At 43.0% G+C, this 15,888-nt stretch overlaps 1 protein-coding gene and 1 non-coding gene across 2 annotated transcripts; both read right to left on the reverse strand.

Annotated features, from left to right (window-relative positions):
- Positions 1-8,452: 8,452 nt before the first annotated feature.
- LOC132655049 (U6 spliceosomal RNA) lies at positions 8,453-8,556 on the reverse strand. Its single transcript, XR_009592631.1, has one exon. It is a non-coding gene; the product is annotated as a U6 spliceosomal RNA (small nuclear RNA).
- Positions 8,557-8,618: 62 nt separating this feature from the next.
- Positions 8,619-14,123, reverse strand: LOC110541460 (pseudouridine-5'-phosphatase-like). Its single transcript, XM_060385738.1, has 4 exons — positions 13,915-14,123; positions 11,474-11,692; positions 11,063-11,292; positions 8,619-9,220 (listed from the first exon to the last, which is right to left on the reverse strand). The coding sequence occupies exons 1-4, from the start codon at positions 14,117-14,119 to the stop codon at positions 9,044-9,046; spliced, it is 831 nt and encodes a 276-aa protein (XP_060241721.1). The 5' UTR covers positions 14,120-14,123; the 3' UTR covers positions 8,619-9,043.
- Positions 14,124-15,888: the final 1,765 nt, after the last annotated feature.

Raw genomic sequence — 15,888 nt, forward strand, 5'->3', positions numbered from 1 at the left:
TCACACCTCCAGAAAACCTGCCCCGTGGTAGTGTACCCACCACAGGAAATTCTGCCCCTCGGTAGCACACACCTCCAGAAACCCTACCACACTGGAGGAGTGCACCCACTGCCAGGACCAGCGCGCAGGCCCAATCACAGAGTGCCAACCATAGAGACTCTGTTCCGCAATACAATCCTTCCTGGATCCCAAATCTGCAAAGCTCAGTGACTGGGGCCCAAGAGGGCAGAAGCAGGGCTTCAGGCCCTGCAGCTGCAGCGGAGAGCTGTAACCACCTGCTGAATGCCACCCCTCAGAGCACACGTCTGAGGAGCCCACACCCTGCCTAATACCCTCTTGCTAAGCTATGGACCCTCGAAGTACACCCCCCCCCCACCGGAAACTAAACCTGCCAGAGCGCACAAAGAGTGCCAACCACACAGACTCAGATCCACAGTAAAATCTTTCCCAGATCCCAAGTCTGCAAGTGGCAGTACTGACTACACAGGGCTGCCCAGCCAGTGATTGTGAGGGCTATCCAACCCCTCAGTGGCAGATAACCAGCTGAATATCGACCAAAGCCTACCAGACCTGCAAAAACAATACACACCCGCAATCTTCAACAGCACTTGCAATCCCTTAAGCACCTGCAACACCTTCAGTGCCTGAAGGCCTCATCATTCTCCAACATCCTGTCTCATAGGACATACCTACAAGCACATGCTCAATCACATGCTACCCCGCATTTGCCCTTCTGTGCCTGTGAAATGAACTTTCCTCCTACAGGTATAGCTGAATCACCAACGCACACACTGAAAACACTGGACCTCCCTCATCTTCCTGAAGAATTCTCCAGACACCAGAGCTAGACCAGTCAGATCTGCAGAATCCAGGAACAAACAGTGAACACTATGGATAACCAAATGGCCAAGGGTCGGCGAAAGAACACAACCAACGTAAATCAAGATATCATGATTTCCCCAAAATTAATGGATACTCCAACTCATTAGAAACACAAGAAAATTATTTTAAAGCTATGATTATCCAGTTATTTGAGGCACATAAAGAGAAAACCAACAAATCTCTCAGAGAAATAGCCATGCAGATTCAAACAGTTAGAGGAAACAAATAAATCTCTCAAAGATTTGGCCTCCCAAATAAAAACAAAGAAAAACAAAGTGAATGAAGCTCTTAAAGAAACACAGTCAAATATAGCCAAACAAATGGAAGCAGAAGTAGTGACATTAAGAGAGGAAACAAACAAAAAAATAGAGACCATCTTGGAGACACAGGAATCCACGTTCAAACAGATGAAGGAAATGTTGCAAGGCATGAAAGCAGAATTAAAATCAATAAAGAAAACACAAACTGAGAAAACCCTGGAACTGGAGAACTTAGAGAAAAGATTAGGAATCACAAAGGTACGCATCACTAATAGAGTACAAGAGATGAAAGAGAGAATCTCGGGTGCTGAAGATACACTCACAGAAATTGATACTTCTCTCAAAGCAAAAATAAAATCAGAAAAATCCCAAACACAAACCATCCAAGAAATCAAGGATGCCATGAAAAGGCAAAATATAAGATGCCAAAACCATACAATGGAAAAAAAAAGATAGCATCTTCAACAAATGGTGCTGGTCTAATTGGATATCTCAATGTAGAAAAATAGATCCATACTTATCACCCTGCACAAAACTAAAGTCCAAGTGGATCAAAGACCTCAACACAAAACCAGACACATTAAATCGGTTAGAAGAAAAAGTGGGGAAGACCCTAGAACTCAAAGGTGACAACTTCCTGAACAAAACACCAACAGCACAGGCTCTAAGAGCAACAATCAATAAATGGGACCTCATAAAACTGAAAAGCTTCTGTAAAGCAAAGGACATCGTCATCAAAACAAAACGACTGCCTACAGATTGGGAAATAATCTTCACCAACCCTTTATCTGACAGAGGACTAATATCCAGTATATACAAAGAACTAAAGAAGCTGAAAAGCAGCAATCCAAGTAATCTAATTAAAAAATGGTGAACAGAGCTAAACAGAGAATTCTCGACAGAGGAATATCGAATGACAGAGAAACACTTAAAGAAATGCTCAACCTCATTAACCATCAGGGAAATACAAATCAAAAGACCATAAGATTCCACCTTACATCCATCTTCTGATGGCCAAGATAAAAAACTCAAGTGACCACACATGCTGGAGAGGTTGTGGAGAAAGGGGAACCCTCCTCCACTGCTGGTGGGAATGTAAACTTGTACAACCACTCTGGAAATCAATCTGGCGCATTCTCAGACAACTAGGAATAGCGCTTCCTCAAGATCCAGCTGTACCACTCCTAGGCATATATCCAAAAGAGGCTCAAATACACAATAAGGACATTTGCTCAACCATGTTTGTAGCAGCTTTATTTGTAATAGCCAGAAGCTGGAAACAACCCAGATGCCCCTCAACTGAAGAATGGATACAGAAATTGTGGTACATCTACACAATGGAATATTACTCAGCAATGAAAAATAAGGAAATCATGAAATTTGCAGGTAAATGGTGGGACCAGGAAAGGATCATCCTGAGTGAGCTGTCCCAGAAACAGAAAGACACACACGGTATATACTCATTCATTTAGACATATAATATAGGATAAACCTACTAAAATCTGTACATCTAAAGAAACTATTCAAGAGGGAGGACTCTGACTAAAATGCTCAATCCCTATCCTGAAAGGCAAAGAGGATGGACATCAGAAGAAGAAATAGGAAACAAGCTAGGAACCTACCACAGAGGGCCTCTGAAAGGCTCTGCCCTGCAGACTATCAAAGCAGATGCTGAGACTTATGGCCAACTGTTGGGCAGAGTGCATGGAATCTTATGAAGGACGTGGGAAATAGTGAGATTTGGAGAGGACAGGAACCCCACAAGGAGAGCAACAGAACCAGAAATTTGAACACTGGGGTCTTTCCAGAGACTCATACTCCAACCAAGGTCTATTCATGGAGAGAACCTGGAACCCCTGCAGAGATGTAGCCCATGGCAGTTCAGTGTCCAAGTGGGTTACATAGTAATGAGATGAAGGAATGCCTCTGACATGAGCTGATTGGCTCTTTGATCACCTCCCCCTGTGGCGGGAGCAGCCTTACCAGGCCACAGAAGATGACAATGCAGCCACTCCAGATGAGATTTGATAGACTAAGATGAGAAGAAAGGAGAGGAAGACTTCCCCTATCAGTGGACTTGGGGAAGGTCATGCGTGAAAAAGCGGGAGGGAAGGTGGGATTAGGAGGGGAGGAGGGAGGGTTTATGGGGGGATACAAAATGAATAAAGTGTAATTAATAAATTAAAAAAAAAACTTTATTAAACTTAACCCACACATCAATTTCTACACATTAGTAGTGGCAGACTTCAACACCCCACTCTCACCAAAGGACAAGTCAACGAAACAGAAACTAAACAGAAATAATGATAATAACAGTTCATAAATCAAATGAGCCCATTGACATCTACAGATCTTTTCACCCAAACACAAAGGAGTACACCTTCTTCTAGCACTTAATGAACCTTCTCCAAAATTGACCATAATGTAGGTCACAAAGCAAGATTCAACAGATGGAAGAAGATTGAAATAATCTTTTGTATCTTATCAGGCCACCATGGACTAAAGCTGGACTTCAATAACAACAGAAATAACAAAAAACCTACACACGCATGAAAGTGGAACAACTCTGTACTCAATGAAAGCTGGGTTGGGGAAGAAATAAAGAAAAAATTAAAGATTTCCTAAAATTCAATAAAGATGAAGGCATAATGTACCCAAATTTATGGGACACAATGAAAACAGTGCTATGAAGAAAGTTCATAGCCCAAAGTGCATTAATAAACTGTAGACATCTCATACAAGCACACCTGAAAGCTCTAGACAAAAAAGGAGACACATGCAAAAGAAGTAGATAGCTGGAAATAATCAAACTCAGGGAGGAAATCAATAAATTAGAAAAAAAGAGAACAATTCAAAGAATAAACGAAACCGGCAGCTGGTTCTTTGAAAAAAACCAATAAGATAGACAAATTCTTAGCCAATCTACCTCAAAAGCAGAAAGACATTAGCTAAATCAACATTAGAAATGAAAAGTGGGACATAACAAAAGACACTGAGGAAATCTAAAGAATGGCTAGCTTTTATATCACAAGCCTATATGCCACAAAATTTGAAAATTTAAATGAAATGGCCAATATCTTTATAGATACCACTTGCCATGAATCCAGATCAGTTAAACAAATTAAATAGTATCCTCTAAGGAAATAGAAGCAGTCACCAATAGTCTCCCATCCAAAAACTGTCCAGGACCAGATGGTTTTAGCACAGAATTCTGCCAGACTTTTAAAAAAGAGCTAATACCAATACTCTTTAAACTATTCCACAAAATAGAATCAGAAGGAACATTAACAAACTCATCTATGAGGCCACACTCACCTTGATACCTAAAGTACACAAAGACCCAACAAAGAAAGAGTTTCAGACCAATCTCCCTTATAACATTGAAGAGAAAATACTCAATAAAATACACACAAACCAAATCCAAGGACATATCAAAAACACTATTCACCATGACTAAGAAAGCTTCATCCCAGGCATGCAGGGGTGACTCACTATACAGTAAATCATCAATGTAATCCACTGTATAAACAAACAAATGGAAAAAAACCCCACAGGATCATCTCTTTAGATTTTGGAAAACGCGCTTGACAAAATACAACACCCATTTATGTTTAAAATATTGGAGACATCAGGGATACAAGGCACATACCTAAACATAGTAAAGGTAACATACAACAAGCCTATAGTCAACATCCAACTAAATGAAGACAAACTTAAATCAATCCTACTGAAATCAGGGACAAGGCAAGGGTGCCTATTCTCTTTCTGTCTCTTCAATAGAGTACTTGAAGTCCTAGCTAGAGCAGCAAGACAACTCAAGGAGATCAAAGGGATACAAATTGGAAAGAAGTCAAAGTATCAGTGTTTGCAGATGATATGATAGTATACATGAGTTATGCAAAAGATTCTTCTAGAAAATTCCTGCAGCTGATAAACACCCTCATAAAAGTGGTGGCTAGAAACAAAATTAACAAGAAAAAGAAGGAAGAGGGGGAGGAGGAGGAGGAGGAGGAGAAGGAGAAGAAGAAGAAAAAGAAAAAGAAGAAGAGGAGGAAGAAGAAACACAGTAGCTCTGCTGCACACAAAAGCCAAAAGGGCTGAGAAAGAAATTGAGGTAACAATACCCTTAACTATAGCCATAAAAATCATAAATTGTCTTGGTGTAACTTTAACCAAGGAAGTGAAAGACTTGTATGAAAAAAAATTTCAAGTCACTAAATGAAGAAATAGAAGATATCAGAAGATGGAAAGATCTCCCATGTTCAAGGATTTACCTTACTGGCCTGCTTATAGACTGATCAGATTAAGGCATTACTCAACTGAGTCTTCCTCTACTTCAATGACTCAGATTTGTGCCTAGTTCACAGAAAATATTCCAGGACACGAATAAATATGAAATGAAAAGTCTATAAATGTTTTAGACCATATGAAAATGTCAAAAAAGTGGTAGTAATATTTTTATATAAGTATGGGCTAATGAATGCTCAAAAATTCTTAATAACTGCTTGTTTACAATATTCTTTTTTAATTAAATTTTTATTTCTTACATTAATTAATTTTATTCGCTTTGCAGACCAGCTGTATCCCACCCCCTCATTACTTCCCAATCCCACCCTCCCTTCCTCCCTCATCTCCTCCCATGGCCCTCTCTAAATCCACTCATAGGGGAGGTCCTCCTTCCCCTTCCATCTGACACTAGCTTTTACAATATTCTTATTAGGACAATGATAGTCACAGAATAGGCATACAAATCAGTTTCAAAGAATATAAATCTGAAAAAAATAAAATAAAAAATAAAAAAGAACATAAATCTGAGAAATTTCCTGTGTTATTTCTAAATGGCTACTCATCAGATATTTTAGATTGAAAATCAGAGAATACTTCACAGATTATTTACTCATTCAACTAAAGTTGAAATAGCATATCATTAAATAATCTCTTAATCCACTAATGTAAAAGAAAATATTCTGCTGGGTTCTGAGTTCACATCCATTTCTGTAAGTCTGCAAGAAGCTGTAGAACAATCCCCACAGTGCTGACAATGATTGCCATCTGCACTCACCTCAGCCAGACTCTGTCTAAAACTCTTATATCAGAAAATTTGGTGTACAGTTGATGGGCTGCTTGTTTGTGTCTCTGGTGGAGTTGAAAATATGTCTGTATATTACATCTTCTTTGTTCGTTGTCCCAAGAAAAGGGTAGTTATCAAACAAAAAGAATGCCAATTCAAGGAAGATTCTGGAGAAAAATAAAGATCAGTGGAAACAGAAGAGCAGACACCAAAGGTATACTTCTCAGTTAAATGCAGGCCAGATACACTATAGACCTTCATGAAATGATTTAGAAGACACACAATGATGTATACAAAGAAAAGGCCATATGGTTATAATTTGTAGAAAGAGAGACCTCAATTATAAGGCTACAGGCAAGAATGGAGGAAAGTGCTTAGGATCAAGATACAGTTAGGGATGAAACCATTTTCACTGCTAATAACACATAAGAATGAAACAACGGAAAACATAATCCAGGATGATTTTTAGACATCGTATCACCATTCTAGAAAACTTGCAGTTGCTCCATTTGATCTGCTTATATATATCCCAGAAACAAATATATAGTACAAATTTGTTTAAGTGTATTCAGAAAAATAAGCTTGGGAACTGCATTGTATAAGACCAGATTTTTAATCCTTCATAGTAAAAATACTGTTTTCTTGACATGAACCACTTTGACTTTTTTTAGTTGTATAAAAGTTGAATTTTTTTTTACATGATATAACCATTTCATTCATCATGGACAAGCCAGATATACATAGCTCATGTAACCAAAAGTACAGTGTTTTAACATACAGGATTATTGCTGCATCATATAGAGTAAAACACATACTCATACACATTGATGCATGAGCAGCTGAAAGTAGAGCAGAGGAAGAGGAGAGTAACAAAGGGTTAGTTATAATGACGTAAAAGGGGCTCTGCCCAGCATCCAAAGTCTCCAGTCTTCTATGAGACAAATTTGTGATTTAATGAGATAAAATGATTCTTAAAAATTATATTTACCTTGAATTACTGCATCAAGATATGGATTATTGAAGCTAGATATAAAATTTTGAATCTGTGTTGGTCTATGCTATGTCATTTAAAAACTAAATGTGTCACCACCCTTAAATATTTGATGATTGTTTTAGTATTTGAAAATATTTCCTCCACTGTCCTTGATTTTTTATTAACACCCCACCATGGCTTTAGCAAATACACAATAATGTCACACCAAGCACAATTCACTTTCATAAGTATATTTTATTTTGTAAATTTCTACCATTTGTCTTTCTACAGGTTTTCTTGGGTGTTCATATATTTGCAAGCTCTATTGCTCTATTTTAGTCTTTTTGAACTGATTTATAAAGATTCAGGATGGCTGTATGGGTAAACTCACTTTAAAGAGAGACACACTTGAATATTTTTCATTAATTTGTATAAGAGAATTCAACTGATTTGGGCATTCCACTCAAGGCCTTTGTCTTTAAGCTCCTGGCTGTGCGTGGACTGGCACTTTTTCTGAAGGCAGCCACAGGTGAGCAGGTTCCCAATCTGCAGGTGCAGGGTGTTCCCTCCTCCCCCCCCCGCCCTCCCACCAGGAGAGTCCCAGCCACGAGGCAGCAGCACCGGGAGAGGGGTCAGGGAACGACAGGGACTCAGAGAGCAGCCAGGAAGACAGCTTACTCCCTCACAGGGCGCATTGATGTCCTGGGCCCCAGAGGTGAGCATGAGGCTGCCGACTCTGTGTGGCCACAGCTGGAGTGTGTGCTCTGGCCAAGGAGGCCAGGTGGTGACCGAGAAGCGGTCAGGGGGGAAGCGCAGGTGCAGGTGCATAGTAGTAGGACAGTGGGTGTTTTAATAGGATAGCTGGGTTCTGGTGATGTCATATTGCTCTGGCTCTTGTTGGTTGTGTTCTTATGCTGGCCTTTAACTATCTGGTTGTCCCTCGTGTTGGCACTGGACTTCTCAGGAAGCCTGGAAGAGCCCTGGGCCAGGGGCTGGATGTTTCTAGAGCCTGGCAGCCCTCCTTGGGATAATGGGTAGGGCCTCAGATGCTGGATCTTTGGGAACAGCCTGCAGCTCTCCTCTGCTGGCTGTGTCCCAGTTGGACCCACAAGCAGGTTGTTGGGCTGGAGGGGTCTAACCTGGGTCATCCTGAGGTCTCACTTGTCTTCTTGGAAAGGCAGACAGGACCATGGGCTGTGGGTTGGATGATCCTGGGCACCAAACAGTCCTCCTTAATAAGGCAGGTAAAGCTGTAGGTCAGAGGCTAGACATATGGACCACTTCATGAATCTGTGTCTCATCCTTCCACAGGGGCCATGCTAATCTTCTCTAGATTGTTCCAATTTTGGTTTGTGTGTTGCCGAAGTGACTAAAATCTCTAGTGTTGTGCCAGGATCATGAGACCCTCAGACACCACCAGGAGACAACTAGATGCAAGAGCAAGAGAGCTTTATTATGAGAGCAATGGAACTTGGAACCCAAGTCTCACTGATGCAGCTGTAGGGAAGTGGGACCTCCAGCCCTGGGTGAGTGGGGTTTTTAAAGGGAAAGTCTACAAGCAGGGGGGTGCATGCCTTAGCATTACAGGATTGGGTAAAAGTCAGAGGGGCAAAGTGACCCTCTCTGAGACACATAATCACAATTGCCTAAGGCAATTGCCTAAGGATATCATGCTTCCCCCCCCTCCCCAGGATATCTTGTCACACAACCATGTGTTGGTGAACCTTTATTTTTCAGCGCTCAAGAGATAGAGGCATGTCTGGGTACATATATGTATATGTATATCTATGTATGTATATGTATGCACCCCTAGGATGCCATCTCCCACCCCCACAGGATGTCACATGATCCCCGGTGTCACTTGTAGGCTGGCAGACCAAACGCCTGGGGCAGGAAGTCCTCCAGGGAGCGCAGCACCACTGTGGCCTTCGATGTTAGGTCCCGACTAAGGTTCTCATCAGGAACCATGACCACCTGCATCCCAGCAGCCAGGGCTGCATCCACACCGTGAGGAGCATCCTCCAAGACAAGGCACTGTGGGGACATGGACAGAGGGGAGGTCACATGTATGTAATGTTTGTAGTTATATACAGACACAAGTCATAGATCTTACAGTATACACAGTGCAGTGTGTGTTGTGGGTATATGATGTATGTAGCTATGTATACACGTCGTGTATCTTACAGAATACATGGTGCAGTGTGTGATGTGTATATAATGTATGAGGCTATGTACAGACACACGTCATATCTTAGTGTACACACTACAGTATTGTGATGTGTATATAATGTATGTAGTAATGTACAGACACATGTCATATCTTACCATATACCCAGTAGTGTGTGTGTTATGTGTATATAATGTATGCAGTAATGCAGATACACATTATATATTATATAGTCTATATAATACGGTGTGTGTTTAGGTATGTAATGTATAATTATGTACAGATACATATATTATCTTACAGTGTACAAAGTACAGTGTGTTATGTGTATATAATATATAGTTATGTATAGAAACATGTTATATATTACATAGTATAAGCAATACAGCATCTATGTTATATGTATAGAATGTATAGTTATGTACTGATACACATATTACCTAGTATACACAATACAGTGTACACAGTTATGTACAGATACACACTATATAGTACATACAATAGAGAATGTTATGTGTATATAATGTATATAGTTTTGTACAGACATGTCATATATCTTACAGTATACACAGTACAGTGTTATGTGTATATAATGTATATAGTTATAACATATATAACTATATATGTGTTATATATGTTATGTTATATTTAATACTGTATGTGTATATAATATATAGTTATACAGACATACATAATGTACATAATTATGTATAGATACACATCATATATTAGTATACACAATACAGTATGTGTTATGTATATAATGTGCAGTTATGTACAGATGTTATTATATACAGCACAGTGTATATTTATGTATATATAATGTAGGTAGTTATGTATAATACACAGTATATGTCATAGAATATAAAATACAGTATGAAATAATGACAATACTAATGATGATGATGATAAAGCCAGTCAAAGTCAGGGAAGGTAAGATAATAATTATGGTAATAACATGGTGCCCGGGGAGCCTTGAAACTAACATCATGTATCCCAGAAATGATTCCTGGGTCACCAGCTCCTCTGCTGTCAGTCATCATGTGACTCTGAGAGGTGACAGTTTCTGTGTGCAAATCCATATGAGTTTGGAGCTCCTCCTACAGGACCTAGAGATAAGGTGCATGCTAATGAGGTACATGCTAATACAGTGGTTGTGCATGCTAATGAGGCATATGGTATTGACATCATTGTGCATGTTAATGACGTGCACGCTAAGGAGCTCACTGTGCATGCTAATGAGGTGGTTGGGAATGCTAATGAGGTACATGCAAATGATTCATAGGAACAGTGGGTGGCTAACAACCGGAGTGGGCAGGCCCAGACACTACTGTGTTAGAGGTCTAGCCTTCTGTCTCTGTCTTCAGCCTATCCAGCAGTCTGTAATCACACCACAGGGAGATCCAGAAACAAGGACCAGGTCACTGAGGGCTATCCTAGGGTAATGGGTGAGTGTCCCACAAAGGGAGTCCTCCCTGAGGGTAGGTTCTCACACCCTGACTCTCCCCTGTGAACCCCTGTGACATCCAACCCTCCTGTGACCATTGACCCTCTTGTGACCCCCACCACTCCTCTGTGACCCAACTCTCAACATCTAACCCTTCCTTGTTACCTCTGACCCTTCCCTTTGTCCCCCATCCTCTCCTGTGACCCCTGACCCTCCCCTGAGAGCCTGACCCCTCCCACTAAGCTGGGAGTGGCCTCCTCACCATGTCTGGAGTGGCGGCAGGAGCAAACCTCCGTGCACAGGTGAGGAATATGTCTGGGGCCGGCTTCCCAGAATGCACCTCGGGGTCGTCGCCCAGCACCACATGATGGAACAGGCGGAAAAAGTCTCCATGCCGGGTAATCTTCATGGCAAAGGAGGCGGAGTTTGAGCTGGTAGCCAAGGCAAAGGGGATGCTGTGCGAGTGCAGGTGCCGGATGAGCCTCTCTGCCCCTGGGGATCAAGAAGGTCACGTGACAGGGGCAAGGCCAGAGTCTCATGATAGAAGAAGAAGGAGCCAAGGTCACGTGACAGAGACAACCCAGCCTGCTATTCATCGATGGACAGCCCCTGGCCCATACGACGCCTGTAATCTCTCAGTGATGTCAATCCCCCATGTGAGCCTGGTACTTACCAGGCATGAGTTCGGCTGTAGGCAGCAGGCGGGCGAGCTCAACATCAGTCTCCTGCCGTAGCTCCTCCACTGACATCGGAAGTCCCAGGACATCTATGATGACCCGTGCGGCCTCCGGAGCCGTCCTCCCCATTACCGCAGACTTCACGCCCCAGTCATAGCTCTTCCCATGACGTGAACACACGGCCTGGAAGGCCTCGGAGTACAGTCGCTCGGTGTCTGCCAGAGGGAGAGCAGGGTCAGGTGATGCTGTGAAGTCATCACTGTGCCTCGTGTCAACCACTTGACAGCTGGTAGAAGATAGCCCAGTGCACTCAGGAAAATTCTGAAGTGCACTATCTTGATTGATAGCAGGTGTGGGAGGGCCCAGTGGGTTCCAGAAAACCCCTCGGGCACGCCCCTCATAAGCCACATACCACAGGCTAAGCCCTCACAGCCATGCCCACACAAGCTAAGACCCTCACATTCATGAACCACAAGAAATAAAAATTACCCAGAAGCCCCTGTAGCCCACTCCCCAGGGCACTCCTGTCTGACATGGAAGTCTTACCCACTCACATCCTCCCTTTAACCCAAATCACTGTCTTGTCAGTCAGAGCTGAGTCAAACCTACAGGAACCATCTGCCTGGCCGCACAGCTGCTCCCTCCTCTCCACCCAATCCCTAGGGCACTTCCTGTCTGACAGGAAGTGCCAGAAAGTCCCTCCGACTCAATGCACCTCTCTTAATTAGTGTCATAGATACCCTCCCCTGTCAATCACTTTCTCACTTCCTGTGTCCAGCCTCTCTCCATTAGAATGATGCCACTGATACACTGAAATAAATGTCCCCTTCCTCTGTCAATGATTTAGGTTTCTGCTTCTGTCCCTATCAATCCTTCAGTTCCTTCCCTCTCCCCTGTCAATCATTCATGTCCTCACAGGTACACAGTCTTCCTACGAGACAATGTGCCCCTCCCATTCCCACTGTCAAACACCCAGGTCCCTCTGTCTTCCCCTGTCAATCATTCATTTCCTTGCATAGACTCTATGACATTGTCTTCCTACCTCTCATTTTGTCAATCATTCAGTTCCCGCCCTCTCCCTGTCAACCATTTTGGTCCCTCTCTTTGTCAGTCATCATGTTCATCTGTGTTCCTGTCAATCATTAATGTCCTTGAAAGAACACAGCCTCCCTCTACGACAGCATGACCCTTCCTCTTTTCTGTCAATCATTCAGATCCCTCCTCTCCATTTACACATCATTCAGGTCCTGTCTCCTCCTTCTGTCCATCACTGATGTCCTTGCAGGTGCATAGCCTCTCTCTTTGACCTTGTTTCCGCCCCTTCCCTCATCATTCAGGTCCCTCTTCCCCCACCTGTCAATCATTCATACTTCCAACTTGACCTGGGGTGTCTCAGGCGGAAATGAATGTCCCCAGGGCAGTGACAGAAACAATCCCATCCAGATTCCAGGAAACACCACAGTGTGACCTAAGGGCAGGTCCAGCCCCACCCTGCTCTCTCCTAGGACACGGGTGTATGTTTACATATATGTAAATATATGTATACAATATATACATTATATATGTATACATACACACACATATATAGGACCCACATATACACACAAGTAAATACACATACCTATACACACATAAACACATACAGGACCTAAGTATATACTGTTACATACGTACACACACATATACATACACATATATGGGACCTATGCATATATACAAATGCACACACTTATAGATAAATACGTGCATACACGCAGATACATATATGTGCATTTGGTGTCAGGGGTTACCGCCAGCCATGAGTGTGTGTGCGCGTGCAAGCGCGTGTACAGGGGGCACGTGACAGAGACTCCCTTCTCCCTCGATCGCCCTAGCAGTTCCCTCTGGGGACCACTTTGCACAACTCCAATCCCTGCTGGTCCCCTTTCCTCTCACCCTCCAATCGAAGAGAGGCGAGCAGATGTCAGTGGAGGCGCCACCGGCAGGTACGCGCCCCCCTGGCACGGCGCGGTGGCGGAGAGTAAACTGAGGCACGGGAGGGAGGACAGGGGCGCAGCGATGGTGACAACAGCTTGATGCGGCAGTAGGGGAGGAGTGGGGCTCAGGGAGCTGGAGGGAGGGAGGGCGCTCCACGAAGACAGCCCTCATACCGGAAAGGCAGTGCAGGGGACCCGGTAGACGTGGCCACTTCCGTACTGGACCTTGGTAGGGTGGACGGGAAGAATAGGGAGACGGGAAACGGGGGGAGGGGAGGTTTCTTGACTGCTTAGGAGTGGGGAAGCCGGGTCCAGTACCTCTTCACCACCACGTGACCCCGGACCTCTCCACCACCACGCGGGGCGGCGGGACTCGAACTTGGATCTTCGCCCTCCCTCTCCCCTTTTCTCCCCCCTCTCGCCCTCCGAGACGTGGGGGGACAGTGGGGCCACCTACCCACCCAGGAGGAGTCCGTCCAGGTCGAAGATGAGGTGGGTGACGCGACGCGGTTGCGGGGGGCAGGTCGCCATGCTCGGTGCCTCCAGGGGCGCAATACCCTGAATTAGTGCAAGCCGGTTGTGGCACCTCCTCCACCCAGGGAGCCGCGTTGCGCAGGCGCAAACCCAGCCTCTCCTCCCCACCCCCTTGCAAATCAAGAGGCACATCTAGTATGCGAACTGTCCATCAAGGCGTTGCTAGGGGCAACGTCGGAGATACGGCCCTCTGCACAATGTTTTCCCGCCCTCTGGCTACACGACAATTGGCACCTCCGGAGTCCCGTCAAGCGAGTTCTGTCAATCACTGCGTTGCCAGGACAACCTGGGACTGGAGATACCGCCCTTTCTTTTCGGGCAACCTTCCTTTCCTTCTCTGGCTGCACAACAGTATGCACTTCCGCTTACGAGCGGGCGTGTCCTGTCAATTATGGCGATGGCAGAGACGTCCTGGGTCTAGAGGTCCCGCCCTTTCTTGCTCCTTAGGTGATTCTTTGAGCTGGTAAACAAGGAGGCAGATGGAAAGAGTGCGGGAGTTCTGTCTCCTGTTATATACACACATGCTAAGTTATGGTATACATTTTATATGTTAAATGTGTGTGGATTGTATATGTTACGTGTATTAAGAGATGTGTTTTACTCATGTGTCCCTGGGAAAATAAAGTGGGGACAGGCTTGGCGAGCTCCACCTGGTGTTTTTGCTCATTTTATGTGGGTATTTACATTATGGTATATATTATATACGTGAAATAGATATGAATTATATACATTAAGTATATATAAATACATGTTTTTACTTGTGTGTGCCTGGAAGATGGAGTCAGGGCAGGATAGACAAGTGGGACTGCGGTTTTTGCTCATGCTTTCCATGCATATACGTTATTCTATGTGTTATATATGTTAAATGTAGATATTATTACACATATTAAATGAATGTAAAATACGTATTTTTTCTCTTGTCCTTAGAAGATGGAGTAATGGCTCTATGGCCAAGCAAACTTATTCTATGTACATATATAGGTTAATATACATATTATACATGTTAGAATATATTAATTTATAAACATTTTTATATATAAATACATGTTTTGTTCATATGTCTCTAGAAGATGAGCTTAATGGCAGTCTGGCAAAGCAGCCCCACAGTTATTGGTCATTTTATATATGTGTTATTGTATCTTATATACATTAAACATATATATGTACATACATATTTTATTCATGTGTTCCCAGGTGATGAGATAGTGAGAGTACTGAAAACTGGCTCCACTCTACTTGCTACTTGCTCATTATATATATATGATATATATATATATGATATATATATCATATATATATATATGATGTCATGTGGCTCTCCCAAGGATTTCATGTGTCTCGTCCAGGATGTCATGTGACCCCCCCCAAGGATGTCATATGTCCCCCCAGGATATCATGTAACAGAATCGGTGGTAGAAACATCTTTATTTTCAGTACTCAAGAGATAGAGGCTTGTCTATGTACATATAATATATGTATATATATGTGTGTATGTATATGTCCACACCCCCAGGATGCCATGCCCCCTCACACAAGATGTCATGTGATTCCGGCGTCACCTGTAGGCAAGCATACTGAACATCTTGGGCCAGAAATCCTCCAGGGAGAGGAGTACCAAGATATATCTTGAGATACATATATACAGTTTAACCAATCTGTCTGTCCAAATCTATATATGTATATATCCAAAACTATATTGACCCATATATATACACAGTCCTTGATCTATCATATATATGTATATATATATATACACACACACACATACATTTACATACATATACCTTTGAAATACCCAGATCCTGAGTCCCCAAATGACTGACAGGCTTTTAGTCTGATGCAAAACACATGAGGGTCTTTATTACAAACTCGAGCTGGGTGGCTGCTCTTTATAAAAACAA

The sequence above is a fragment of the Meriones unguiculatus genome, chromosome 6 (genome assembly GCF_030254825.1).
Source record: "Meriones unguiculatus strain TT.TT164.6M chromosome 6, Bangor_MerUng_6.1, whole genome shotgun sequence".
In the NCBI taxonomy this organism is placed as follows: domain Eukaryota; kingdom Metazoa; phylum Chordata; class Mammalia; order Rodentia; family Muridae; genus Meriones; species Meriones unguiculatus.